Genomic DNA, 27,918 nt, shown 5'->3' on the forward strand with positions numbered 1-27,918 from the left:
GCACTTCTCTCCCGTTCTTTATCATGTTCCCACGAAGCAGAAATGAGAGCATCTTGATGCTGTGGCCTCTGGCTTAGAAGGTGGATGCCCAGTTTATAATCATCCCTTGAGCCTTCCGTTCCCTCCCACCTCCTCTTCCTTCCAACCTCGTCCCCCACCGACGTCGTCCATTGCTTCCCGGGCACCTCCGAGTCACTTTGATGCAAGCGCGTGTCCTCTAAGAAGCGTAAGGTGGGTTTTATTCCCTGACCCCAGCACAGGCAGGAGCAAGCTCTGACGCAAAGTTCTAATGGGTCTGTGGGGCCTCTGGCTTCTCAGGCAGTCTCACCTTAGAGTTTTACGGGCTTGCAAAAAGGAGCCTGACCCCGCTGATTCCTCTCCCAGCATAGGCTCTGCCCTCTCTCTGCTGTCTCACTTTAAAGTTTCCTTTCTTTCCTTTTTTTTTTTTTTTTCAGACAGAGCCTCCTTCTGTCACCCAAGCTGGAGTTCAGTAGTGCCATTAAGGCTCACTGCAGCCTCCCCCTCCTGGGCTCCAGTGATCCTCCCGCCTCAGCCTCCTGAGTAGCTGGGACTAGAGATGCACACCACCATGTATGGCTAGCTTATTTTCTATTTTTATTTTGTAGAGATAGGGGTCTCACTATGTTGCCCAGGCTGCTCTCAAACTCCTGGCCTCAAGTGATCCTCCTGCCTCGGCCTCCCAAAACACTGGGATTGCAGGTGTCAGCCACCACGCCGGCCTGTTCGTTTCCCGTGTTTGCTCCTGTTCTCCTGTCTTTGATTCTGTGAAATGGTGCGTGTGATTTGGTGCGGATCTGCTGCAGGTCTCTTCTGACGCCACTTTCGTGTCTCAGAGCCTGAATGTTCAGAGCTTTGCTTGCCGTGAAGTGGGGTTCATCTGGTGCCTGGGAGGGAAGGGAACCCGAGGGTTCTCCGGGGAAAGATGACCCCATCCCCCTGGTCCTGCCCCCTCAGCCCCCCGCTTCCCCTGTGCAGGGGACTTGGTGACAGATACCACTTCCTGCAGCTGGGCTGGAGTTGCACCAGCACTTCCCTCCCGGGCAGGGTTGAGGTCAAGGGCGACTCTGATGCAAGGTTCTGAGAGGCCCACGGGGCTGTGAATTCCAAAGCAGCCTCAGCTTTGGGTTTTGCACCTTAGGTCTTGGTAAGGGGACCCGCCTGCCCTTAGACGGAGGAAGTCCAGGAGCTGGAGGACGAGGAGGGCGCCCGCCCCCAGTGTGGGGCAGCAGGGAGGGCGGGTAATCAGGCTCCAGGCCGGAGCTCTGGGACCAGCTCAGGGGCCGGGGTGCAGGGGGGGAAGTCTGTGCTCTTCCTCCCTGCTTGCCCTGCAGCTCTGCCGACTTAGCTTCAGGGCACCAGAGGTGACAGTGGCCAGGTACCTGCCTGTTTGTCCGAATGCTGCCCTACATCTGTGCCTTACCCATTCCCATCCCCCAGGGAGCTGGCACAGGCCCTTCGACCACCTCCAGGCACACGGAGGAAACGGACGCAGAGAGGCCAGATGGGGTCTTGGTCTCTCAGGCCTCAGGTGAGGCCCTGGACCTCCGTGGGCCATCCTGGCTGCTGGGCGGAGGGGCTGCCCTGCCCTGTTCTCCCACAGATGGGAGGCCGGCTGCCAGGCTCAGTGTACTGCCTTACCTCCTGGAGTCGACCTTCGTCCCCAGCTGTTTGTCTGGGCTCAGCCACTGGCATTGGGGGGTGGGGCAGGGCCTGGCTTCTCTTATGCCCCCAGCTCCCAGCCCCCCAGGGCTGTTCATGGAGGAGCAACAGTGGGGAGAGGGTGGCTCCCCACCCGCCCCCTTGCTATGGTCATGGTCGGGGCGCTGTGGTCTCTGAGCCAATCCTGCTGGAATCAAGGTGCACCCCCCTCTCCCTAGGGGCAGGGGAGGTGCTCAGGGTAACTGGGCTCCAGGTCCATATCTTGCTGCTGCTGGGGGCCTCAGTTTCCCCATTTGAGGGTACGAAGTGTTTGCATGCCGCTGGTCATGACTGTGTTAGGGGCGGAGATGTCAAGTCTGCGGCCCCAGGGAGAGCGTGGAGCTGGCGTGTGGGTCCTTACCAGCCTGGCTGGGGCTGGCACTGCGACCTGGGGGTGTCCTGAGGCCGGCTGGACCCTGCACCCTGGGGTGGCTCCAGCATGCACAGGGCCTCCGGTCAGCTGAGGGGCTGGTGGGCACTCGTGGCACCGAGGTCCATCCAGGCGCGGGACTTTGAGGGGGTGCAGATGGAGAGCTGGAACTGGCCTTGGCCTGAACCACAACCCCCAACGATCAGAGACACAGGGCCTTTCAGACACAGGGTGGGCCCCGTGTGAACCCAAACCACCTCCTCCAGGAAGTTACAGCAGGGTGCATGTTCTGTTTTTGACCCCAGAACAGGAAGGATCAAGGATTCCCTTTTGACATTTTGGAATTCTGATTGTAATTTTGCTGGGAACCAGGAAACAAGGTCACCTCCAAAACGACAGGACCTTGGGGCTGGTTGGGGCCTCTAAGCTGTGGGATGCTCAGATGGGCCCGGGTGGGTGTTCCGTCGGCCTCAGAGCCCCCGGCACAGGTGCAGGGGTTTGGGGGGATGGAGGGGAGCCAGGGCCTGTGGCTGAGGGCACCCGAGCCTCCCCGGCCACAGCATAGCACCCAGCGCTGTCTTCAAAGTGAGCAGGCCCTAGTTTGGGGTTCTGCTGGCTTGGGTCTGCCCACTGAACCTGGGTGACCCTGCCAGCACCACCCGAGGGCAGTGGGTGGGACAGAAACACCCCAGGAGCCTGGAGGCCATGAGAGGAACCAGCATTTGCTGGGGGAGGTGTGTTAATCTTTGCTTCTGATAACAGCCCCAGGGTAACAGAAGTGTCTTCCTGCCCACTATTGCAGGCAGGTTCCTGGGTACCCCTTCTCAGTACCTGTCCACCTCTTGGTGCCAGATAAAAGGGTCCCAGCCAGGACCCAACGTTCTCAGGTCCTGGAGGTCAGACCCAGAGACCCACCCCACCTAGGAAGCCCTAAGACCCCCAAGGAGCTGACCTAGGGGTGCTTTGGGCACCTCCAGGATGGAGGGAAGGGAGCCCAGGGGTGGAACGGCCCTGCCGCCCGTTAGGAGGTGCTGCCAGCCTCCAGCACCAGGCTGAGGCCTGGTTCCATCATTTTGTCTCTGGGGCCGAGGGCCTGTGAGTGACCACAGAGCTGCCCCGGCTGTGGATGACTGGGTTAAGGACGGGGTGGGTGTGTATCTGGAAACAAAAGAGCAGGACCCCTGCAGCTGGTGGCTTGGGCAAGTCAGGTGACTTTTTTCCCCACCTGGCAGGGACCGCAGGGCTCCTGGGCAGGCCTTGCACACAGCCTGGCACTCGCAGGCATCAAGCCAGCTTTCTCTTCCTGGTCCTGCTTCTGCCACAGAGAGACAGGACCAAGCCCGGCTCTGCTCCAAGCACAGGCTCGGCACATGGAGGACTTGGGGTGCACAGGGGCAGAGTGCACACACCGGGTGTGTGGGGTTGTGGTGTGTATGTGCATGTACATTTGTACGTGTGTATGGTATGTGTGTGTGGTGTGTGTGCCTGTGTGGTGCGTGCGTGTGTGTACATGTGCATGTATATTTGTGTGTGGTGTGTAGTGTCTTGTGGGGAGTATGGTGTGGGTAAGGGGTGTATACATCTCTGTGTGTACATATGTGTGGTGTGATACATGCATGTGTATGTGTGGTGTGTGCGTGCGCGTGGCGTGTACATGCGGTCAGGCATGCGTCTGTGTGCATGTACACGTGCATGTGTGGTGTGTGGTGTGTGGTGTGTGTATTGTCTGCATGTGTGTGTGCCTGTGTTGTGTGTCTCTGCAGGGACCCACCGCAGCTGTCCTGGGTGCCTGGCTGCTAAGCAGGTGTGCTGCCCGCACTGCTGGGCCTGGCCTCTCTCCCTCCCTAGCTATTGGAAGCTGGGCCCAGTGCACCTGTGCTGGCCTGACTCTATCCCACCCCCTGCAGGAGGGACAGGGACCCAGCTTCTTGTCCCAGGCCAGCTGGAGGGGGGCTTTGTGGGTGGTCAGCCCCAGGGGCTGGGCCTGAGACCGTCACCAAGACCCCTTCCCTCCACAGGACATGCTGGGCCTGCGCCCCCCTCTGCTCGCCCTGGTGGGGCTGCTCTCCCTCGGGTGCGGTGAGTTCTGTGTTCCACAGAGGGGACTCCACGCATCACATTCCGGTCAGGGAGAACAGGGCCTGCCCTCATGTTCCCACAGACAGAAGTTCCCGGGAGGCTGGGGAAGGATCATGCCCCTGGGGGCAGGTTGGGGACTCAGGCCTTGTCTCCCCACGTGCCAGGAAGCTGTGGCTGTGCTGTTTCCCCAGGGCCCCTCTCTGCACCTGGGGGAGGTGGTTGATGCAGGGTCTCCTGGAGGCTGCCTCCCTGTCTTTCTGGGCCTCCTCTGACCCTCCTGCTCTACTCCCCCTTGGGTGTGGGCCTGTGGTCACTCACAGGCCCCCTTGGGTGCGGGCCAGGGCGGCCCAGAGCACCCACTCACCCGCTGGCCTCGTCCCTCAGTCCTCTCTCAGGAGTGCACGAAGTTCAAGGTCAGCAGCTGCCGGGAGTGCATTGAGTCTGGGCCCGGCTGCACCTGGTGCCAGAAGCTGGTAAGTACCTCCTGGGCCCCTCCCCACCTGCCCAGCTCCTGGGTGGGGGCCCTTTCCTGCCCCTGAAGCCAGTGGCACCCAGAGGACCAACAACTCCATTCCTCTTGGGGGGTCCCCAGACCCTGGCCTTACCCTCCCCTCGAGGGGCCCCTGAAGTTCTGATGTGTGGTCTATTTGGAAACACACACAGAACACACACTTTTAGTTTTCTCAGCCATTTCAGAGTAGGTTGTAGCCATGGAGCCCTTTGTTTTGTAGTACTGCAAGGGAGGTCTTTCTTAAGAACCGGGTTTTCACTTACAAAACCATGTAAGCAAGTGCAGAAACACACGCGCTTCTGGCGCATCGCCAGCACGCTTTTCCGTAGAGGCAGCAGGCTCAGGGCCAGCGACGGGACCCACCAAACAGCCCTCCTCAGAATCCAGGGGCTTTGCAGGGACAAGGTGGCAGAGAAGAAATGTATTTGGATGTAAATGTGTGAATGTATTTTGATACATGTATATCTATATTTGATAAATACATGTATCAAAACCAGGAAATTCAGCATTGGTATCTCATTATGATCAAACGTACACACTGTACACATATTTTATTGATTGTCCCAGTGATGTCTTCGTGAGCATATTTTCCTGGTGGATCTTGTAACCCAGGCTCACCCTGTGCTCAGCCCTCTCAGGCCCCGACCCTCCTAACCCAGGCCCACCCTGCGCTCAGCCCTCTCAGGCCCCGACCCTCCTAACCCAGGCTCACCCTGCGCTCAGCCGTCTCAGGCCCCGACCCTCCTAACCCAGGCTCACCCTGCGCTCAGCCGTTTCCTTGGGCTTCTAGAATCTGGACCAGTCCTCAGCTTTGTCTTTCCTGTCCTTGGGCATTTCCGAGGAGTTCGGGGACAGCTTTGTAGCATGACTCGGGGTCTTGTCTGGAGTTTCCTCCTCCTGGACTCAGGTGTGCTTTGGCAGGAGCCCCTCAGTGACGGTGTCCTAAATGCCCGTGAGAGGCTCTGCTGTTGCCCTGTCCCAGTCCTGATGAGGTCAGTGTGGATGGCTCTGCTGAGATGGCATCCGCCCGGCCTCCCCACCCCACTGCACAGTCCACTGTGGGCTGGTGACGTTCTGCTCGCATCAAATCACACGGGAAGGCTCGGCATCCGCAGAGGTCCCCACCTGAAGCTGCCATCACTACGATGGCTGCAGCTGGGTGCAGCAGTGGTCCGTGCCTGCCTCTCACGGCTGCCAACCTGAGGAAGGGTTTCTCCTTCTCCACAGCCTCTCTCTCATCAGCGTGACCCGCAGTTTTATTTTGTTCAGCAGTGCATCATCTGTGACTGTCCTTTCTTCCCCAAGATGCTCAAATCCACTGGGTTTGGCTCCGTGTCCTGTCCATGAGTCAACATCTTATTTTTCTGAACACTTTCTTGCTTTCTGGAGCAACATGACACCGCAGGCCCATCTTCATGTCCCTTGCCCCAGCCTGGAATCGGATGTTTTTCTGAGGGCTCTGGTTCTTTTCCCTGCGAGTCCGGGTTCCAGCCCTGTTGTAGCAGGACAAGCCACAGGTAGAAATCCTCAGATACCCGGTTAAAGAAGGAAGGGCTTTATTTGGCCGGGCGCGTCGGCAGACTTGCATCTTAAGAGCCGAGTTCCCCAGAAAAGAAATTCCTGGCCCTTTAAGGGTTTACAGCTCTAAGGGGTCCACGTGAAAGGGTCGTGATAAATCAAGCAAGCGTGGGGAACGTGACTGGGGGCTATACGCATCAGCTGACAGAACAGAAAGTTTTACAATGCTTTTTCATGCAATGTCTGGAATTTACAGATAACACAAGTAGTTTCGGTCAGGGGTTAATATTATTATTATTATTTTAACCACCAGGGCCAGGAGGTGGTGCCAAGGTCGTCTGGCTATTTATCTTACTCCTGTTTCTTTCCAACTTTTTGCTTTCTCCCATCTCTCCTGTCTTATAAACTAGGGAAGGGGAGCGGGAGGAGAAGAAGGGAAGGGCAGCAGGAGAAGTGGTGTCTCATTTCTTTTTTTTTTTTGAGACGGAGTCTCGCTCTGTCGCCCAGGCTGGAGTGCAGTGGCGCGATCTCGGCTCACTGCAAGCTCCGCAACCCGGGTTTACGCCATTCTCCGGCCTCAGCCTCCCGAGTAGCTGGGACTACAGGTGCCCGCCACATCGCCCGGCTAGTTCTCTGCATTTTTAGTAGAGACAGGGTTTCACCGTGTTAGCCAGGATGGTCTCGATCTCCTGACCTCATGATCCTCCCGTCTTGGCCTCCCAAAGTGCTGGGACCACAGGCCCGAGCCACCGCGCCCGGCCGTGGTGTCTCATTTCTTACCGTCAGTGGCTTCCTCGTTTCTCAAGTTTGCGGCCCATGGGGAGTGGCTTTGGGGCCTCCAGCCCACGCCACCGCGGCGAGCAGCCCGCGGATGAGAAGCTGGGTGGCTCCTGTCTGTCCTCGGACTGAGCAGGGCAGCCGGGCCCCAGGTGGAACCACCTTGCTCAGGTTGGGTTTTTCTCCCTCCCCTTTCCGGAGCTTTTCAGCTCATCTGAAATAAATACCTTCCAGTGAGATTTGTTTGTTTCTGTGTGGATTACATTTAGGCTTTCTTTTCCTTCTTGCGGGGATGCTTGCTGATGTAGTTTAATTTCTGGAGAACTTTAAAACTTCTGTGGTTTCAAAAGTCAGAGCCGTACAAAGAGGCACCCTGGGGACTGTCGCCCTCCCCTCCCACCTGCCCCCCTGCCCGCAGGACTCACCAGCCTGGGGGGGGGGGGGCGGGGCCGGGCTTATCCTCCTGAGCTTCCCTCTGCGAAAGCAAGTAGAGAAACACATGCGTAGGCCGGGCGCGGTGGCTCAAGCCTGTAATCCCAGCACTTTGGGAGGCCGAGACGGGCGGATCACGAGGTCAGAGATCGGACCATCATGGCTAACATGGTGAAACCCCCGTCTCTACTAAAAATACAAAAAAACTAGCTGGGCCGAGGTGGCGCGCCTGTTAAGTCCCAGGTACTCGGGAGGCTGAGCAGGGAATGGCGTGAACCCGGGAGCGGAAGCTTGCAGTGAGCTGAGAGCCGGCCACTGCACTCCAGCCTGGGCGGCAGAGCAAGACTCCCGTTCAAAAAAAAAAATAAATAAATAATAAATAAAATAAAATAAATAAAAAAAAAGAGAATACACATGCAGCTTCCGGCCCGCATCGCCAGCACGTTTCCCATAGAGCAGCAGGCTCGGGCCAGTTTACGGAGCCCACCAAACACAGCCCTCCTCAGACAATCCAGGGACCTTTGCCGAGGGACAGGTGGGGCAAGAGAAAGCACCCCGTGCCCAGGCCTCCAGGCTCCCCTCCAGCTCTCCATTCTTCTAAACTTCGAGGGGCTTGGCCCAGAAACCCTTGCCCATGTTCTGGGTTCCTTGGGGCCTAAGGACTGCACATTCCCTTTGGGACAGAGACAACCTCCCTTGGACAAAGGTTCTTGATGAAGGCTTGGAGCCCCCTTGGCCAGCTGCGGAGGGAAGCTGAGCCCTCCTCTCGGCAGCCTTGGGCTGGAGAGCGGTCACTGAGTCTTTCTGCTTTAGAGGCAGAGGAGGAGGGATACTCCAGCCCCCCAGGGCTATGGCTGTTGGCCGGGGAGCCTCAGGGAGGTGCTGTCTGGGAGCTGGAGGAGCTCCCTCTGTCCACAGGTGACTTCTGTCCCAAATTCCAAGGTACAGAGGAGGAGGTGACAGGGTGGGTCCTCAGTCACCTGACGGCAGTCAGCCTCCTGCAGGTCTGCAGTGTGACCCCTCCTGACCTCTGACTCCCCCTCCCCAGAACTTCACAGGCCAGGGGATCTGACTCATTCGCTGTGACACCCGGCCACCAGCTGCTCATGAGGGGCTGTCCCGCAGATGACATTCATGGACCCCAGGAGCCTCGCCGAAACCCAGGAAGACGCAATGGGGGCCAGAAGAGCTGTCCCCACAAAAAGTGACTCTTGACCTGCGACCAGTAGCTTGCCTCAGGTGGCTGGTGCCAGGCACCCTTGTGCTGGTTATTGGCCTCTGGCTAGGAGCCGGCCCTGCTCTGGTTTCAGGGCTGCCCAGAAGGGCATGTGGATCCAGGTTGGTATGCTGGTGGGCCAGTGAAGCCCCAAGGCTGCTGGAAAGCTGGACTCCTCAGCGCCCTTTCCGTCTGTCCCCAGGTGGAGCTGCCCCAGCCTCCACCATCGGCTCTCTCACAGCTCCAGACATTCTGATCTTTTTTTTTTTTTTAGGGGAGACCGAAGCCATTTGGAAAACACTATTCATTATATTACTAGAAGGCCACAGTACTATTAGAAGAGTAAAGGGTTGATAAAGTCTTGCAAGCTAAGAGACCTGAGTCACTGTTTAAACCATGTTGTCCAAACTGACTTGACAGAGCACAGTTTCAGAACACAGTCCCTGTCAGCACTTTGAGAAACGTACTCCTTATCGGTGGCTCACACCTGCAATTCCAGCCATTGGAGGCCAAGGCAGTGGATCATTTGAGGTTGGGTGTTCAAGACCAGTTGGCCAAATGGTGAAACACCCATCTACTAAAAAATACAAAAAAAAAAAAAAAAAAAAAAAAAAAAAGATTAGAGCCGGGCATGTGATGCGCACTTGTAATCTCACTAGCAGAGAACACGATTGAACCCGGGAGGCAGAGAGTTGCAGTGAGCCAAGTTTCGTGCTACTGCACTTTAGCCTGGGCGAACCAGGGCGAGGGACTGATGTCTCAAAAATGAAAAGGAAGGAAGGAAGAAAGGGGAAGGGAAGGATCGCCCTCCTTGTCCAGGAAGGCGGGTGTGTGGTGGTGCGCAGACAGGAGAAGGAAGGCCTGTGTGACCACCGACCTGTGACCTTCCAGGCCACAGTGAGGCCAGGGACAGGAAGGAAGCCTCTCCCAGGGAGGGGTGCAGACGGAGCCGGGTTGACTTTACGAGGAACCAACTGGTGTTGGAACAGGCTGAGACTCAGGAGCTCTGCCCCAGGGAAGCCCAGGTCAGCACCACTGAGTTAGCCTTGGGGCAGGAGTGGCCAAGGGTGCAGGTGGGCCAGGTGAGAGCCAGCAGCAGCCGCAAGAGGTGCCTGGGAGACAGTGAAGGCGACGGGGACCAAACCACATTTGGTGAGTGTCCTACACGGAGAGGCCAGGTGTCCCTGGGGGCATCAGTGGACAAAACCCCACCTTGGTGGGGGGACAGGGCCGGCCCCTCATTGCCCCGTGAGCAGTCACAGGCCTCTTCGCCTTGGAACCTCCACCTCTGACCTCAAACTCGGAGGCCGGCCCTGTGGCCCCTAGGGCAGCTCTGATGTATTTTCCCATGTCCACTTCACAGTGAGAAACAGGCTGGCAGATGGCTGTTGCCTGTGGCCAGAGTTTGTGTCAGCTCTGTGGGTGCTGGAGGTGTCAGGAAGGATCGTCTGGAGGGTGGGGGTGCGCTTGAACGGGGCATCCTTGTGCCATGGGGAAGGTCAGGAAGTGGCTGACGTGGCCTGGCATTGCATCTCCACTGTGCAGGGGGCAAATGCTGTCTCCCTCTGGAGGGGGCCACAGGTGAGCTCAGGTGGGCACAGGGAGTGTAGCAGCTCAGTGAGCACCAGGAATATCTACAGCTCCCCAGGGGCCACAGGCTCCCAGAGCAAGGTGGCTAGGATCTGGTAGGGGGACGTCCCTCACGGGGCCCCGGCCCTAACCCGTAGCCCGCTGGGCCCTCGCTGAGCCTGGCACTCGAAGGGACAGGGACGGGCCTTGGTCAGCACAAAGGCCTATGTTCTGTGCCCTTTGACGCGCAGCCACAACGCTCGTTGGGCGTGCATGGTCTTGGCTGTCCTCCATGTTGCTGCAGACGCCGCAAGGCCCTCTGAAGCTGAACACATTTAACTGTCTGGCCCTTCACAGAAAGTGTTTGCTGTCCTTGGCCCAGAGGCCAATGTGAAGCCTCTGAGGCTAAAGACAGCAGGCAGGCCAGGATCGCCCGGCTTCACGCTGTGAATGTGGGTGGTGTGTGTGTTATGTGTGAGGATGTGTGTGTGTGATGTGTGGAGAATGGTGTGTGTTGTGTGTATGTGTTGTAGCATTCTGAGTGGAGTGTGTGTATGATGTGGCATGTGTGTATGGGTGTGAGTGCATGTGTGTGTGAGTGCCTGTGTGTGGTGTGTGTATTGTGCATCAGTGTGTGTGAGTGCATGTGTGTGTGTTTGTGTATGTTGGTAGAGGCGTGTGTGTGCATGTGGTGCATTTGTTATAGCCACGTACATGTAGTATGGTGTGCTATGTGTTCTGGTTTGTGTAATGAGTGTGTGGGGTGTGTGTATGTTGCATGTGTGGTGTTGTATTTGTGGTGTATGTATGATATGTGGTGGTGTTGTGTGCGGGTGCTATGTGGTGGTGTGTGTGTGCTGTGTGTGACTGTGTGTGCATGAGGTATATTTGTGGTATTCTGTGTGCATGTTATGTGGGTGTGTATGCCATGTGATGACTGCTGTGTGATGTGTTATTAGTGTAGGTGTATGGGTGTGTGTTTTTGTGTGGGGGGCACACATTACCTTTCTCTCAGGGTGTGGCAGCAGGTATGTTGGGGAGGGGTAGGCTCTGCCACTTGTCCCAGGGCTGGAGGGTTGGACAGAGGGGACAGGTCTGGTCACCCTCCCTCCTTGCTCAATCATTAACGTGATGTGTGTTTATGGAAAGCTGACTTGTGCCAGGCACGGTTCTGGGAGGCAGGGACACAGGCTGGTTGCGGTGACACGTAAACACAACCGCAGGTGTGACTGAGATGCAGGCGAGTAGAAGTCCAGGGCTGGGATGGAGAAAGGGCCATCCTGGGGACGGCCTGCGTGGGCCTTGCTGGAAAGTGCCAGGTTTGTGTGATGGCTGTCTACGTGGCTGCTGATGAGGGTGCCTGTGGGACTGCCGGCATGGGGCCGGGTTACGTGTGAGCCCAGGTGAGCCACTGGCACTCTCAATGAAAGGCGTCCCCGATGTCACTGGCGTCAACTCTATGCACCCCAGGCAAGGGTTTCAGTGTCACTGCGTGGCACATGCCTGCGTCCTAGAGTCATGTCCTTCCTCTGAAACTCCAGCCTGCCTGGGTGTCCTGTGTCTGGTCCTCAGCTCTCCTGCCAGGTGGGGAGAGGAGTGGTCAGAAGGATTTAGGGGCTGGAGAAGAGGGCGCCAGTTCACAGCCCACTTGGGGCCACATGTCCCCAGACACCCTGTGTGAGACGTGAGGTGTGGCTCATGGTGTTCTGTCCCTACCGGCAGGCCAGGCAGCAGAGTTCACCGTGACCTTCCGGCGGGCCAAGGGCTACCCCATCGACCTCTACTACCTGATGGACCTCTCCTACTCCATGCTTGACGACCTCAGGAACGTCAAGAAGCTGGGTGGCGACCTGCTCCAGGCCCTCAACGAGATCACCGAGTCCGGCCGCATTGGTGAGGCCCAGGCGCTGCAGGATGAGACCCAGTCCTTTCCCAGACCCTGGCCACTCCTGCCTGTGGCCCACACACCTCTTCATGCACAGGTCCCCAGGGCAGATCGGGGAACCCCAGATGCAGGTCCCCCCAGGGCATCCACAGAGCTGCAGTCGGCCTTCCTCCCTGCCAGGGGCCACACCCAGTCCCTGGCTCCCCAAGACTTGTAGACATCGTCCAGTCCTCCACTTCCCCTTCCACCTTCTACTTCCTTTATTTATTTCTTGGTACGTTTAAAAGACAAAAGTCTGACAGTGCCAATTATTAGACATTAAAGACCATAACGCACATAGATGGTACAGCAACAGCACCACCGAAGAAACCACACAGCAAGCTCTGCTGGGCCAAGGGCTCCGCTCTCCACCCAGCACTGCCTCGCCACAGAGCAAGTCTCCAGCACACGTGTGTGTCAGTCACAGCACATGTCTTCCCCGCCAGGCATGGCTCCTCCCATCCGCACTTGCCAACTTCCTAAGGCAGGTTATGCACACACGCATACTTTACCATCACACACACATGGTACACACGCAATGCATGCTCACAAAAATGGCAGGCTCACAAAATGCCCGACTCACACACTGTGAATGCCTGCTCACACATGCAATGACACACACAAAATGCACGCTCACACAAATGCACGTTCACACTCGCAAATGAATGCTCACGCATGTGAATGCATGTCACCACAAATGCATGCTACACATGCAAAATGCACACACAAAGGCTGTCAAACATGCAATGCGCTCACACTGCCAATGCCACTCGCACATGATGTACTCCTCACACGCACAAATGGATGCTCACACATGTGACTGCATGCTCACGAAGGCACGCTCACACATGCATGCTCCACAAATGCTGCTACTTCACATGGTGGGAATATATGCTTACCAGGAATGTATGATTACAACATTGCATGCTTACACACACGAACGTATGCTCAGTACGAATGACACTCCACACATTGCAATATGGCATGCTCACAACTTGCATGTCACAACATGAACACACAGCATGGCTCCATGCGTACTCCTGATCACCCATGCTTTGTCCTTACTCACAGTACAAATCATACGCAAACACCACATGTCCACATATGTACTGGTCACCTATGTGCAACCAGTGTGTCCACACCTGGACATGCTCACATGCTACAGGATATGTGCCCACACAGTTGTGTAAAGCATGTACACACTCATGTTAATATGCAGATGGTGCACTGCACAGGTATGCATATGCACATGTCCACATGCCACACTTATACCTGGTCACACACATACATGCAGGAACACACAGCATACACTTGTTGCTATGTACATGATTGCACATACCCACATTCACATGCACGCTTGCACAACACACATGCTCACAAACACTCCACATGTGCCATCTTGCTTTCTCCCCTTCCCTGCTAGGACAGAGGAAACAGGCTCGCCCTCGTGCCCCTTTGAAGTTGGCCCTCCTACCTGGGGCCAGCCTGCCGCCTCCCCAGCCCCTCCATGTGCCCTGCAGGCTTCGGGTCCTTCGTAGACAAGACCGTGCTGCCGTTCGTGAACACACACCCTGATAAGCTGCGAAACCCGTGTCCTGACAAGGAGAAAGAGTGCCAGGCCCCGTTTGCCTTCAGGCACGTGCTGAAGTTGACCAGCAACTCCAACCAGTTTCAGAGAGAGGTCGGGAAGCAGCTGATTTCAGGAAACCTGGATGCACCTGAGGGTGGGCTGGACGCCATGATGCAGGTCGCCGCCTGCCCGGTGAGGACACTGCCCCTGCTTGGGTCCCTGGCTTCCCCCAGTGTTGGGGGCTCTGTCAGGCAATGGGGGAGCAGTGGGGTACCCTGGCTGGCAGGTCATCTAAGGGACTCCAGCCTGGGCCTGAGGAGGGCAGCCCCTCACCCTGCTGCTGCCCATGCAGGAAAGGGCAGGAGGACGGGAGTGGCCACGGTGGCTTGAAAACCATGCGCAGATTTCATTGTTCGCTGTGAATTAAATTTGTGACCCTGGGCAAATCTTTTGAAGCCTAAACATTTTGCGAGTGGCCAAGGGTAGAACAGGGCCGCTAGGCAGCTGGTCCCGTGGTTCCTGGGGTGGAACTGCCCTCCTCCCTCCAGGCCCGGTGGGCCCCGGCTGCCCAGTGCATGTCTCTCTCCACGTCCTGCCCACCCCGTCTGTGACTGTGAGCCTAACGGAGCAGCCACAGTCCCTCGGCTGTGTTGAGGCTGCGCCCCGTCCTCGCCTCACAACCCACCTTAGCTCTCCAGCTTCCCTGCAGGCCCAGCGTAGACACACTGCTCACGGGTGTCAGGTCACGGCCTAGGACATGCACAGCCCACAGACGCGCCTGCCAGAGGCTGTCCATGGTGGGCTCAAGGCCTGCCGGGCCCCCTCGGGCTCATCTTCCTCTGTGTTGCGCTGGTTCTGCATGTGGTTCACGTGTCTACGAGGGTTTTCCCCCTTGGGGATGGTTTCCTGAGGGTTTGTTCCCAGCTCTGAAGTGCAGGGACCACAACCATGTGTCTCTCCTTGCCTTTCCACGCGTGCCTGTGCTCCCTGCGCCTCACACATGCAGGGGGTGTTTGAGGGCCATTGTCTCCTTCTGGGCGTGGCATCTGGGGGAACATGGCTGGGTCCCTGAGACCCAAGGGAAAGGGGCACCAGCGCCAGCCTCCGGGCTACCCCACCAGCTCTGCGTTGTCTCCTCTGCTCCAGAGGGCCAGGTTTGGGAAACCCAGGCTCTTCGTTGTCTCCTCTGCTCCAGAGGGCCAGGTTTGGGAAACCCAGGCAGGTAACCCTGCCCTCCACGCTTTCCTCTCAGGAGGAAATCGGCTGGCGCAACGTCACACGGCTGCTGGTGTTCGCCACTGACGACGGCTTCCACTTCGCGGGCGACGGGAAGCTGGGTGCCATCCTGACCCCCAATGATGGCCGCTGTCACCTGGAGGACAACATGTACAAGAGGAGCAACGAGTTCGTAAGTGCCCACCCCAGGCACCACCTGGGCACTGCCCGGCAGGACACCACTGACGGAGGGAACGAGGCGGGGTCTCCACCTTACAGAGCCTCCTTCCAACCCAAGGAGCAGATTCCTGAGGAAACTTCTGGAAGCCCCAAGTGGCAGTGTGGGGTCTCCCAGGACTAGCCTCAGGCCAGGGGAGGGTGGGGTTGGTGGGGACAGCCAGGCTGAGCCCCGGCCTCGCCGTTGTGGCACTCCCAGGCCCTGTTGGTCTCCAGCCCCACTGCCCCTGCACCTGGGCTGTCAGCGGCTGTGGAGGTACAGTAACCACCCCCAGGCTACAGCCGCGCCCTGTTGTCCCCGCCGCTGGCCAGGGTCCCATCCCGGAGCATCCGCCTCCTCCTCCTCCTGGCCTCCTCTGTGGTTTCCCTGCTGCCCCTGAGTCCACCTCCTCCAGTGTGGACCCTCCCTGCCCCCAGCGCCTGAGCTGGGTGAAGGACTGCAGGGACCATGAGGAAAATGTGGGGAGGGACAGAGGCAAGAAGGGACCCAGGATGCACAGGGTTAGGACGAGCCTCTCCCCGCAGAGGCATCTCAATGGCTCGGAGGGGCCAGGACCTCTGGCTGGGATCAGCCGTGGGCCCAGAGGCCACCACCGGTCACAGGGGCTTGTCCTCGCTGACCGTGGTGCAATGCTCTTGCAGCCTGACATCATAGGCTCTGGGGGCGGCAAAGGACTTTAGAGATGCAAAACTCAGGTCCCCTGCCGGAGCCACAGACAGGGGAGGGACGGCCGTCGGGTCCTGGAACTTGGGTAGGGAGAGCCGCACCTGACCCTCATGGCCTCTGCTGAAACTAAGCGCCCCTCAGTGCGAAAGCAGGTCCACCGTGTGGGGCAGGCTGTCTGCCCCGTGGGCATTCCCAGTCCCACGGTGAGACGCCTCAAATGCTGCTCATGCCTGGACTCTGAAAGCCCAGGTCTATGCACACGTTGCCCAGAGGCCATGGCGGCTGTCTGCACTGCACTCCTGCGCGGCAGCCTCTGCCTCTCCAGCCTTCCCCCGAGAGGGTCCGAAGCACAGGCAGGGCTAAGGCTGAGTGGGGCAGACAGGGGCGGGCACCTGGAAGGCTTGTCTCAGACTCGGGGCCAGCTGAGCAGGACCTCCTTTCTCCAGGACTACCCATCGGTGGGCCAGCTGGCGCACAAGCTGGCCGAGAACAACATCCAGCCCATCTTCGCGGTGACCAGGAAGATGGTGAAGACCTACGAGGTGAGTACTGTTGGGTCCTGAGCATCTCTCGGGCAGGGGCACGTTTCAGCCGCAGGCCAGACCCAGCGCCACTGCAGGTCTGAGTGCCACCCCCACATGCTGGGCACGTGAGGGCCAGCCGGCCCGGGTCACAGATGCCCGTGGGTGAGGAGCCTGAGGCTTCCCGTCCAGGACAGGACACCTGCGTGTCGATAGGAGGAGGAATTCCTCCCTGTCCCTGAAACTTAGCTGTGTTAACAGCGTGTCTTGGCATTGGTGATATTTTCTGTTCTTTTCTGGAATATAGCACAATTCTTTATTTTATGGAAACATGCTTATTTTATGCTCACATACATTTGAATATCAACACTCTCCACGAAGATAAAATTACACAAAAACGTTCACAAGCTTGGAGCATGGAGTGGGATGAGTTTCACAAAGGAAGCACAGCCGATAACCAGCTCTGCTCCTAGAAGCAGAGGCTCTATACGTTCATCCCGAATTTCCACCGCTCGTGCCATGTGTTCAGCCTGGCCTGAGCAGGTTCGTGCGTTCAAGTCGCTCAGGTGCTGTCGGGGTTCCCAAGACCACCCTCAGGGTCAGTGATTTGCTGGAAGGACTTGCAGAGCTCAGGAACCAGTAAACTCACAGTTACGGTTTACTGCAAAGCAAACCCTCCTGGGTGCCAGCCGCTGCCCGAGGTGGGAGGATACAGACAAAAGTCACTAAAGGTCAAAGGTGCACAGGAGAGAAACCAGGCCACCTCCCAAGGGAAACCACTGCTTGTGCACACGGAGAACACACCCTTCTGCCATGTGTTGGCGGAGAAAAGCCTTCCATAAATGCCTCAAATGGCAGGAACCAAACCAAACGAATGGAGCCCTGGGATTCAGCACTGGCTTTGAAACAGCCCCGCCCATCCTACCTGGAGCAGGACATAGCCCCCTGGTCTGCAGAGCCCGATCTGTCCCACCCGAGAAGGACATAGCCTCCTGTCTGTGCAGCCCTGTCCACCCCACCTGGAGAAGGACAACCCTCCTCGCACAACTGTGACCTATGCTTTGGGCATGCAAAGTGCAGTTAGAACCAGGCCTGACTTCCCCAACCCCCCATGCCAGGGAGCTCATCTCCACTGCACCGATGTGGAGGCCATGGCCTCTGGGAGGAAAGCACGGTCTGACTCCCATCATCAGGGACCCTCAGCCCTCAGCCCATGGAGCAGAGGGCCTCCCCCTCCATGTGTCTCTGAGGAGAGCAGCAGTTGGATCCAACAGCACTACACAGTGTGGAACAGAGGAAGAACCAAACAGGGAGATGATGATCCGGTGGTCAGGGTGGCACCCTGCAGCCCCCTCTGCCTATGAGTGTTGTTCTGGCCTGTCGGCACCAGCCAGGCTAGAAGGAAGGAAACGCCGCACACCCTCCTGAAAGGAGCCTCCGCCCGTGGCAGCCTGCACGGTGTGTGGCCCCAAGGCCACAGGGACAGAAGGACTGAGCTGGAGGAAGGAGGTGGTTGTCATCGTACTTTATGCAGCCACGTGCCCAGTTATTCAGGGTGGAGTTGGAGGAACGAGATGGTTGTCATTGAACTCTACACAGCCACGTGCCCAGTTCTTCAGGGTGGACAGGGCCCTGGGCGGCTCACCTCACACCCAGCTCTGTTACTTACCACAGGACACCCCAGGCCCTTCCTTACTGCAAGCCCTCAGTTTCCTCATCTGTGAAAGGGGCAGTGGTGCCCGGTCGGCAGAGCATCATGGGTACTGAGCTCACCCACTCAGGGAATTCACAGAGCAGCCGCCCTAAAGGGCCTGATTATCCTCATCTGGACAGTGACCGACCTGCTGGTCATTCCAAGGCCATCACCACCATCTTCTTCAAAATGGCACACAGGAAACCAGGGCACCCTCTTCCCCCCGCCCGGGGCTCTGCTGGGCAGCCTCACAGCCCCTGCCCTGCTGCTTAGGCTGAGGAGACGCACTCGGGGATTGGGGAAGAAACATGCCCGGGGCCGCCTCTTTTGTAAAGTGCACGTTGCTGAGCTACAGGGGTCCATCGTCAGGTCTGTATCCCAGCTACAAGCTCAACCTCGTGGTGTGTTGGGGACCACAGTGAGACCAGTGGTTCCTGCCATAGGTTCCCCGGGCTCTGGAGTTGGAGTAGGAAGAGATCTTCCCACATAGGCCTCCCGAGTGCTGGGATTCCAAGCATGGCCCCAGGCAGCTCAGGGCTTTTTACCCCCAAGAACCTCTTGCCACACATCGCTGACCACATACTCTGGGGACCAAGTAAGAAACTGCATTGAGGACCGTCCCAGCCATTTTGCAGGTGCAGAAGCCCCTGGGGTGAGCCCAGTGCATGGAGATGCCATGGCACAGGTCCTAGCCATGCCGTATCTGGTCTTCTTGCCCAACAGAAACTCACTGAGATCATCCCGAAGTCAGCGGTGGGGGAGCTGTCTGACGACTCCAGCAATGTGGTCCAGCTCATTAAGAACGCTTACAATGTGAGTCTCCCACACCGCTCAGCTGGGACCCATGCGGTGGCCAGCAATCTCCCCACTGCAGGTCAGCTCCTGCTGCAGGTCAGCAGGAGGGTGGTCTGGGAGGAGAGCCACTGCCCTGTGGGCTGGCTGCAGCCTCCAGGACACCCTGGCCTGGCAGTTCCATGGGGAGCTCCGTGTCCTCTCTCATTGATATTGTGGGCGATGCTCCTTGAAACCCAAGCTCAGGCCCTCTTCATGCCGGACTCTTCTCTGTGGGTCTCTATGGGGAAGGGGGGTGGACAGCTCTGGTGGTAGACAGTGCACCTGGGGCGGGAGGAGGCCACAGGAAACCCCCACGGTTGACTTGGGCCCTGGGAAGACACCCTGGGGGGTGGAATTCCTCTTGCTCTGTACACCTGTCCTGGGCAAGCCCCAGAGAAGCCCTCACCCACTGAATTTCTTCCTGGTGCATGGCCCAGCTGCACCCTGGGCTGCTCCCTGGGGAATCCCGGGGCCCTGGTGGGCATAGGTAGGCACAAGTGCACACTAGGCACCGCTCAGGGCCCCAAGCACCAGAGGTCCCAGACTGCTCTGGAAATCCACCCCCCGCTGAGAGATGTTCTCAGAATTCTGGCCTGGATCCTTCTAGGCCAAAGGTCCTGCTGGCTTGAGGGAGTCCAACACTTTAGCGCCTCTGACAAATGCTGGGTCATTGAATTAAACTGAAGACCTGTGGAGGAGGTGCCATTTGCTTCTTGTAGCCTCCTGTGAGTCCCAGAGCAGACCCTCCTGGGTGCCAGCCACTGCCCGAGGTGTTTCTGTCCTTATACAGAGGACGCAGGTGACACCACCACCCTGGCCATTATGAACCTGATGCCCCTATGAACCTATCCCTCTGCCTCCTCTCTATTTCCTTCTGTCTCTCAGTCTTCGTCTCTGTCTGTCTTTCTCTGTCTCTGCCCCATCTCTGTCTGTCTCTGTCTCTGCCTCTCTCTGTTTTTCTGCATCTCTCTATCTCTGTCTCTGGCTCTGCTCATCTCTGTCCATCTCTGCCTCTCTGTTTCTCCCCGTCTCTCTCATTGCTTGAACAATTTATCCAGCTCCTGCCCTGTGCTAGGTCCTGGGGACTCAAGGCTGAGGAGCAGCAGAAGCTCCCACCCCTGAGGCTCCCACCCTGGCTCCATGCTGGTCCCTGTGGTCGGGCCGTCTTGGGGTCAGGACTGTGGCCCTGGCAGCCCCGCCATCCTCGGCACATCCTGCTGTTCTCTCCTCTGTGTCATTAGCTGACACTGGTCACCTGCAGGGAGAGGAGAAGTAGAGACGGGTCTAAACCGCTGGGCCAGGCAGGGCCAGGACAGCAGAAAGACTCGCCCCTAAGAGTGGCCACTCTCTGCCCGCAGAAACTCTCCTCCAGGGTCTTCCTGGATCACAACGCCCTCCCCGACACCCTGAAAGTCACCTATGACTCCTTCTGCAGCAATGGAGTGACCCTCAGGGACCAGTCCAGAGGTGACTGCGACGGCGTGCAGATCAATGTCCCGGTGAGCCTGGCCACCAGAGTCCCTATCCCAGCATGCGGAGGGGCTCTGGGGACAGTCACAAGGAGCCAGGGTCCCCATCTCAGCAGGCTGAGGGGCTCTGGGGAGAGCCAGAAGGAGCCAAGGTCCCCATCCCAGCACTCTGACGGGGGCAGGGAGGGGCACACAGGCATCAGATGCTGTCTGGGGGCAGGCGGCATCCACTGGCAGGTCCCTGTTTCTTTCCTTCACCCCCTCTCTGCCGAGGCCAGACACTTTCCTTGTGGAGCTCGTGTCATGAATGTCAGCGAGAGGGTGCCCAGACAGTGCTTCACACACGCCTTGGCCCAAGAGTCCTACTCATCAACCTGGAACCCCAAATCCCTGGGTCAGGCCAGTGTAGACTGAGGGATGGAGTGATGGCTGCAGGCCCTGGGGACAGACACCGGACCACAGACCAGGCACAAATGCAAACCCGGGCTGGGCTCATCCTCATGATTTTCTGCGTGTTTCATTTTGTTTTTTGACAGACACATTAAGGCATGGGCCACGCAGGTGATTAGGACACTGAGTTCCCTCCCTAATCTTTCAGGTTGAAGTTTATTATCCAATCATTTGTTTTTTGTTTTTGTTTTTGTTTTGCTAGCTGCGAACTAATATTCAGTAAGACACTTGCTTTCATTGCACTTTTTTAATATGACTTTGGAATTCCTTCAAACACGTTTCTCCCTAAATGTTGCCCATGTATTTTTTTTTTTTTTTTTTTTTTTGTGAGATGGAGTCTCGCTCTGTCGCCCAGGCTGGAGTGCAGTGGCGCCATCTCGGCTCACTACAATCCAAGTGATTCTCCTGACTCAGCCGCACGAGTAGCTGGGACTATAGGCGTACGCCACCACGCCCAGCTAATTTTTGTATTTTTAGTAGAGATAGACTTTCACCATGTTGGTCAGGCTGGTCTCGAACTCCTGACCTCAGGTGATCTGCCCGCCTTAGCCTACAACAGTGCTGGGATTACAGGCGTGAGCTCTGGCGCCTGGCCTGCCTGTGGCTTCTCACCAGAACATTCCCTCATGCTGGGTGGTCTGAGTGGGAGTGTGCTCAGCTTATCTTGATTTGCTGTCTGCGTGTCACATGTCTCTGCTGATGTGTGGCCTGGGAGATCCTGGTGTTGGTCAGAGCGGGAGTGCGGGCAGAGCACCTCCTTGCCAGCTGACTTCGGCTTCTCGGATCTGAGCATCAGCTCTTCCCTGCTCCCTGTCATCCCCTCGTCCCCACACTGAACCCCCCACAACCCCTGCAGAGGCCAGCAGGCGAGGGTTGGAAGCCGGGCTGTGACCCTGGCCGCCGAAGGTCCCCACCTGAGCCCAGCACTGCCCTGCAGGTCACCTTCCGGGTGAAGGTCACGGCCACAGAGTGTATCCAGGAGCAGTCGTTTGTCATCCGGGCACTGGGCTTCACGGACACTGTGGCCGTACGGGTCCTTCCCCAGTGTGAGTGCCGGTGCCGGGACCTGAGCAGGGACCGCAGCTTCTGCCATGGCAAGGGCTTCTTGGAGTGTGGCATCTGCAGGTGAGGCGGGCACAGGTCCCCGTGAAGCCTCCCCCAGCCCCACCCCACAGGGCAGGTGTCTGCAGGTGAGGTGGGCCCTGGTCCCCACCCCACAGGGCAGGTGTCTGCAGGTGAGGTGGGGGCAGGTGGCTCCATCCCCTCCCCCACTCCACAGATCGGGCGTCCTGGGGCCCCTTCTGCAGGAGGTGGGGAGATTTGGGATTGGAACCCAGAACCCCTCGGCAAGCCTTCCCCCGTGCTCCTGAGCCAGGGCACCAGCGATGCCAGCCTGTACTCTACACTCTCTGGCCATGGAGGACCCAAGGCAGGGGACTGGTGGGCGGGAGGACCCCCTCACCAGAGGATAGAGGCCCATGTCAGGGGCACAAGGAGTCCCCACTGGGCGTGCCCATGGCCTTGAGTGGGTCACTTTCTCTGCCCGACCTTCCTTGACCCTCAGAGCTGGCTTCTCTCTGTCCTTGGGGACCCAAGGCCATCAGGCTGGCAGCCCTGGGGCATGAGAGGCCAGAGAGCCTCCTGGGACAGGTGACTGCTTCTGGCAGCCTGGGCCCCATAGGCCTCCCTTCAGGAGTGCACACCCCCTGCCAGGCATGGGCACCCCACCTCAGGGAGAAACTGGGGACAGGTGGACCCAGTGAGGAGGTTCACACAGCACTCAGCCAGGAAGCTTACCCTGGGGCTGGATGGCTCTCCCCCTTTCCTTGCCTGCCTTGGCTGGAGCATGCTGGGCCTGACCTCGCAGGGCTCTGCCCCCTTGCTTCTGGCCACCTCCTCCCTCTCCAGGACTGCATGTGCCAGTCCACGCCCTGGTGGCAGTGCCCTTCCCCACCTGCAGGTCGCTGCTGCCCCCAGCCTCCTCCCATTTCTCAGGACAGTGATGGTCTCTGTGGTCTTGGTGGTCTCTGGCTGTCCCTGTGCCTCACTGCCCACCCTGCCCACTATCCTGGGTGTGCAGTCCTGGGGCGGCCTCTTCACGGGACTGTAGGGGTGACTCAGTCAGAACACTTGGCAGGTGTCGCGGGGTGCCCTGCCAGAGGTACTCAGACACTCGGTCCTGTGGCTTCCTCCGCTGGGGAGCAAGAGAGCCCATGGCAGGGTCATCCTTGAGGATGCCTCAGGGGCTCCTGTCTGCCTGCCTCTTGGTGCCAGCTTCCACATCTGACAAAACCACTTGTCCCTGAGTTCTCCCACAACCTGGCCGGTCAGTGCACAAACGCAGGCGGCAGCTGGCTGGAGAGAGGGCGGGGCTGTGGCAGGTGGCAGTGCCAAGTCCCCGCTGGCCACCATGTGGGGCATGCAGGAGCAGACACCAGCCACTCACAGGGCACCGGTGTCGCAGCACAGGCCATGTGCATGGCAGCAACACAGCTGCACAGTGAGCCTGCCGAGCTGCTGCATGCTCAGGCCGAGGCCAGGTGTCTGCTTTCCCCTCAGGACATCCTGGGGAGGAAGCCCAGGGCCCCCGCACGCTTTGAGCACATTTAGTACATGGCAGGTCCTCAGTAGGCCTCGAGGAAAGCACAGACAGTATGCCATAGGGGTGTTCTCCACCAAGGGCAAGGGGCCTGGAGGACGGGGCGGCCATCCCACATCACTGGGGGGAGCCTGACCTTGGAGCTCCTCCTGTCCCCAGGTGTGACACTGGCTACATTGGGAAAACCTGTGAGTGCCAGACGCAGGGCCGGAGCAGCCAGGAGCTGGAAGGAAGCTGCCGGAAGGACAACAACTCCGTCATCTGCTCAGGGCTGGGGGACTGCGTCTGCGGGCAGTGTCTGTGCCACACCAGCGACGTCCCCGGCAAGCAGATCTACGGGCAGTACTGCGAATGTGACAACGTCAACTGTGAGCGCCACAACGGCCAGGTCTGCGGCGGCCCGGGTGAGCCCGTGGGTCCCTGCTGGACAACAGCCGCCCTGCGGCACAGACTTGGCGTTGGGGGATGCATTCTGGAACACACAACAAGTGGAACAGAAAGGGGGGATCCTGAGGACAGACAGCGCAAGTCTCGCCCGGCCACTGGGCGTCAGCAGGAACTTGGATGACCCTGCACCCTGCCCTGCCTCAGTTTCTGTCTCCATGAGGGCAAGGGGTCCTTGTAGGGGGGGCCCATAGGAGGAACAATCACAGCCCTACTGAGGTCCCATTCACAGCAGGGCAGGGGCAGGCCCAGACTGGCCAGGAGGTGGCCACGTGGCTGGCGGGGCAGGAAGGCCTGGCTAGTGGCCCGGTGCCTTTTGCTCAGGCACATCCCCCAGGCTGGAGGAGGCAGGTGGGCCGGAGGGAGCGACGGCAGTGGGGTTTCAGGAGGGTCTCGGTCCCCAGGCCAAGCAGGAGCTTAGCCCTGCTGGCCCCCATCTTCCAGGGAGGGGGCTTTGCTTCTGCGGGGAGTGCCGCTGCCTCCAGGGCTTCGACGGCTCGGCGTGCCAGTGCGAGAGGACCACCGAGGGCTGCCTGAACCCACAGCGCGTCGAGTGCAGCGGCCGTGGCCGGTGCCGCTGCAACGTGTGTGAGTGCAAAGACAATTACCAGCCGCCTCTGTGCCAGGAGTGCCCCGGCTGCCCCTCGCCCTGCGGCAAGCACATGTGAGTGCAGGTGGAGCAGGCAGGGTGGGCGGGGATCCCTGCTCTCCGGCCACCTCCCCAGCAGCCGGGCTCACTCAGGGACCCCAGTGAGCACCTCTGCACCACGAGGTTCTCTGCGGGTGCATCTGGACTGAGGAGCCCTCAGCGGCCGCTGCGCCCCTGTGCCCCCCTCCCTCCTGTGCGCACCTGCCATGGGCCCTGGGATCAGGCTCTCAGTTCACCCACTGCACCCCGCATCTGCCCCACTCGGGCCCCCTCCTTGGCCTGTGGACACCCCAACCCCACCTGCCCCACCTGGTGGACACACACCCAAGCCCAAGCCCCCGATGCCTGAGCCCCAGCACGCCCTGGCACCCACGCTCACACCCTGGCACCCACACTCATGCCCTGGCACCCACGCTCACGCCTGACTCCCCACAGCTCCTGTGCTGAGTGCCTGAAGTTTGACAAAGGCCCTTTCGGGAAGAACTGCAGCGCAGCGTGTCGGGACCTGCAGCTGTCGAACAACCCTGTGAAGGGCAGGACCTGCAAGGAGAGGGATTCAGAGGGCTGCTGGGTGACGTACATGCTGGAGCAGCAGGACGGGTGGGATCGCTACATCATCTATGTGGATGAGAGCCGAGGTGAGGCCACTGGGGTGCAGCGGGGACCGGCTCCAGAGCTCCGACTGTGGGGTCTCTGCAGAGGTGAGGGTGGTGCGGAAGGAGGGTCTCACCTCCAGTGGTGTGGGCCTAGCAGAGTGGGTGAGCCATGTGGGATGCCCTTGGTGGCATTGCAAGGAGGCCAGAGGCCAGTCTCCCCTACCCCGAGCAGCCTCCCTTTTCCATCCCCTCCTCACCTGACCCCACATCAAGCTGGGCAGCAGATGGCCTATTCCCCGGGGCACCGCTGCTCCACACGGGGCAGGCCCACCAGCATGCCACACTGCCGGGGCCGGGTCATCTCCCACTGGATGCCTCATGGGGCAAGGCTTGGAGTTGCAGGTCCCTAGGGGTGGCCTGAGGTCAGGCTGCTGAGTGAGGCTCCCCTGAGGGGACTGGGAGATCCTGGTGCTCGGCTCTCAGCCCTGGAGGGGCCCAGGGCCACCAGGCACTGCCATCCCCCAACACTCTCTGCTCGTCACTCATTCGGCTCCAGTCGGAACCAGGCCCAGCCCCACGGTGACCTTGGCGGCACTGACCCTGTCTTTTCAGGTCTCATGTTCCACAGGCTCCCGAGAGGCAGAGGGGCTGGGACTGGGGGGCCGCTGGCAGACTCCATCAGGCACGGCCAGCAGCCAGCCAGAACTCTTGCAGGACTGAGACCAGGGAGCTCCTCCCTCCCCAGGAGGGGACCCAAGGAAGGCAGTGGGTTGCTCTAAGCCTGTAGGTGACATGCCTGGGGCTCACAACCACACGTGAGCCTGGGGCTGCGGATCCCCCCCTGCCAGGGCAGGAACCCCTGCAGGCCACTTTGAGGGACAGACCTGGGTCACGTCTGGTTTGTGCAATCCCAGTCAAGTCACTTCACCTTTGAGGACAGGTGAAGGAAGGCAGGCCCCCCCCAGGAAAGACAGGACGGCAGGAGGGGCACGGGGAGTGAGGGTGCGGGTCAGGATGGCAGGAGGGGGCACGGGGAGTGAGGGTGCCGGTCAGGACAGCAGGAGGGGGCACGGGAAGTGAGGGTGCCGGTCAGGATGGCAGGAGGGGGCACGGGGAGTGAGGGTGCCAGGTCAGGCCAGGGACTGCCTGTCTGTCCCAGGGTCAGCAGCTGTGGGCCTGGCCCACTATGGCCACGGCCCCCATGCTCAGGAGGCGAGCACAGCTGCTGCGGGAGCCAGGACCTCACGCTGCTCATCCTGGTCCTGTCCTTGACGATCATAAATCACCTTCGCAGTAGGGGGAGCGAACGCCAGCAGGGACCCTGAGCCTTATTCTGAACTCTGATGTAGAACAGGTCCCTCACACTGTCTCCTACCTCCCAGTATTAGCGCTCTGCCCTGGCTGCCCAGTACTCTGGCCCTGCCTTCTTCTCTGTGAGCAGGGGTGGTGGCAATGGCCCTTAGATTTCATTTGGAACCATGGGGCCTGGCCTTGAATCCGGCAGGGGCTCGGCCAGGTTCTCACTGACCCCTGGCCGTGGTGATGGACGGTGAGCCAGGGCCCTGGGAACCTCCGTCTCTCTAAGTGCTGTGTTGTGCGGTGACCTCGGACCTGTGGGCACACACGGCCCAGTGAGATGGGGCTGGACTGATGCTCGGTGTGCTGCTTCTGCCTAGAGTGCATGGCGGGCCCCAACATCGCCGCCATCGTCGGGGGCACTGTGGCAGGCATCGTGCTGATCGGCGTCCTCCTGCTGGTCATCTGGAAGGCCCTGACCCACCTGAGCGACCTCCGGGAGTACAGGCGTTTTGAGAAGGAGAAGCTCAAGTCCCAGTGGAACAACGTAAGTGGCCATCCTCGGGGGTCCCACGCAGAGGGGCGTGTACGTCCCACACTCTGCGACCTCCTGCTGCGGGAGGCCACGGACACCCACGCGTGGCTGCACCCCGGCCTCCCCGGGCAGCTTGTCCTCTGGGTGTCCGCCGCTGTGGGTGAGCTTGGCCGCTGGTGCTGGGACCCTGGGAGGGCTGCCCCACCTCTAGCTCTTCCTCAAAGCGACGGCTTCCATGCGGGGAGTGTCTTCAGGGATAAAGATTCTGCTCTGAAAACCTCCCACACCCACAAGCCTGTTTGCATTTCCCACCAGGATAATCCCCTTTTCAAGAGCGCCACCACGACGGTCATGAACCCTAAGTTTGCTGAGAGTTAGGAGCACTTGCTGAAGACAAGGCCGTCGGGCCCACCACGTCTGCCCTGTCACGCGGCCGAGACATGGCTTGCAACAGCTCTTGAGGATGTCACCAATTAACCAGAAATCCAGTTATTTTCTGCCCTCAAAATGACAGCCATGGCCAGCCAGGTGCTTCTAGGGGCTCATCAGGGGGTACAGCCCTGCTCTGACCTGCACAGTCCTTGCATGGAGACATGAGAAGGGAGGGCTTGAGGCTGCTGAGGTGAGGAGCATGTCTCCTGTGCAAGTCAGGACAGCAGTCTGGTTAAAGGTGGTGCCAATTTATTTACATTTAAACTTGTCAGGGTATAAAATGACATCCCATTCATTAAATTGTTAATCAATCACGTGTATAGAAAAAAAATAAAACTTCAACACAGGCTGTCCATGGAAACTGGCCACTGTGTCTGCTGTGTTCCCCCGACTGGCAAGGTGGCCAGGCGCACGGGGCCCTGTCCTGCTTGCTGACCTTGGCCACACAGGCTGGCTTCAGACCGTAGGCAGGGCTCTGTTTTCCCTTTTCCTTCCTTACCTGCTGGTCTGTACAGAGCCCCACCCTGAGCCCCTGTCCCAAATCCTAGGTGCATTTCCAGAAATGGTGTGGTGGCCCCGCCAAGGAGGCACCTGTG

At 59.0% G+C, this 27,918-nt stretch overlaps 1 protein-coding gene across 1 annotated transcript; it reads left to right on the plus strand.

The window, feature by feature from the left end:
- The first annotated feature begins 209 nt into the window (after positions 1–209).
- On the plus strand, positions 210–27,683 carry ITGB2 (integrin subunit beta 2). Its single transcript, XM_017888681.1, is given in 19 exon segments — positions 210–231; positions 4,108–4,168; positions 4,553–4,641; positions 8,455–8,502; positions 8,504–8,539; positions 8,541–8,575; positions 8,577–8,632; positions 11,914–12,084; positions 13,636–13,877; positions 14,938–15,093; positions 16,251–16,346; positions 18,742–18,831; positions 20,211–20,351; positions 21,709–21,896; positions 23,530–23,774; positions 24,259–24,478; positions 24,899–25,101; positions 26,736–26,902; positions 27,206–27,683. Coding segments are annotated over 18 exon segments (2,304 nt in total). The 5' UTR covers positions 210–231; positions 4,108–4,110; the 3' UTR covers positions 27,269–27,683.
- The last annotated feature ends 235 nt before the right edge of the window (positions 27,684–27,918 follow it).

Source organism: Rhinopithecus bieti, unplaced genomic scaffold, assembly GCF_001698545.2.
Source record: "Rhinopithecus bieti isolate Rb0 unplaced genomic scaffold, ASM169854v2 scaffold_18153, whole genome shotgun sequence".
In the NCBI taxonomy this organism is placed as follows: domain Eukaryota; kingdom Metazoa; phylum Chordata; class Mammalia; order Primates; family Cercopithecidae; genus Rhinopithecus; species Rhinopithecus bieti.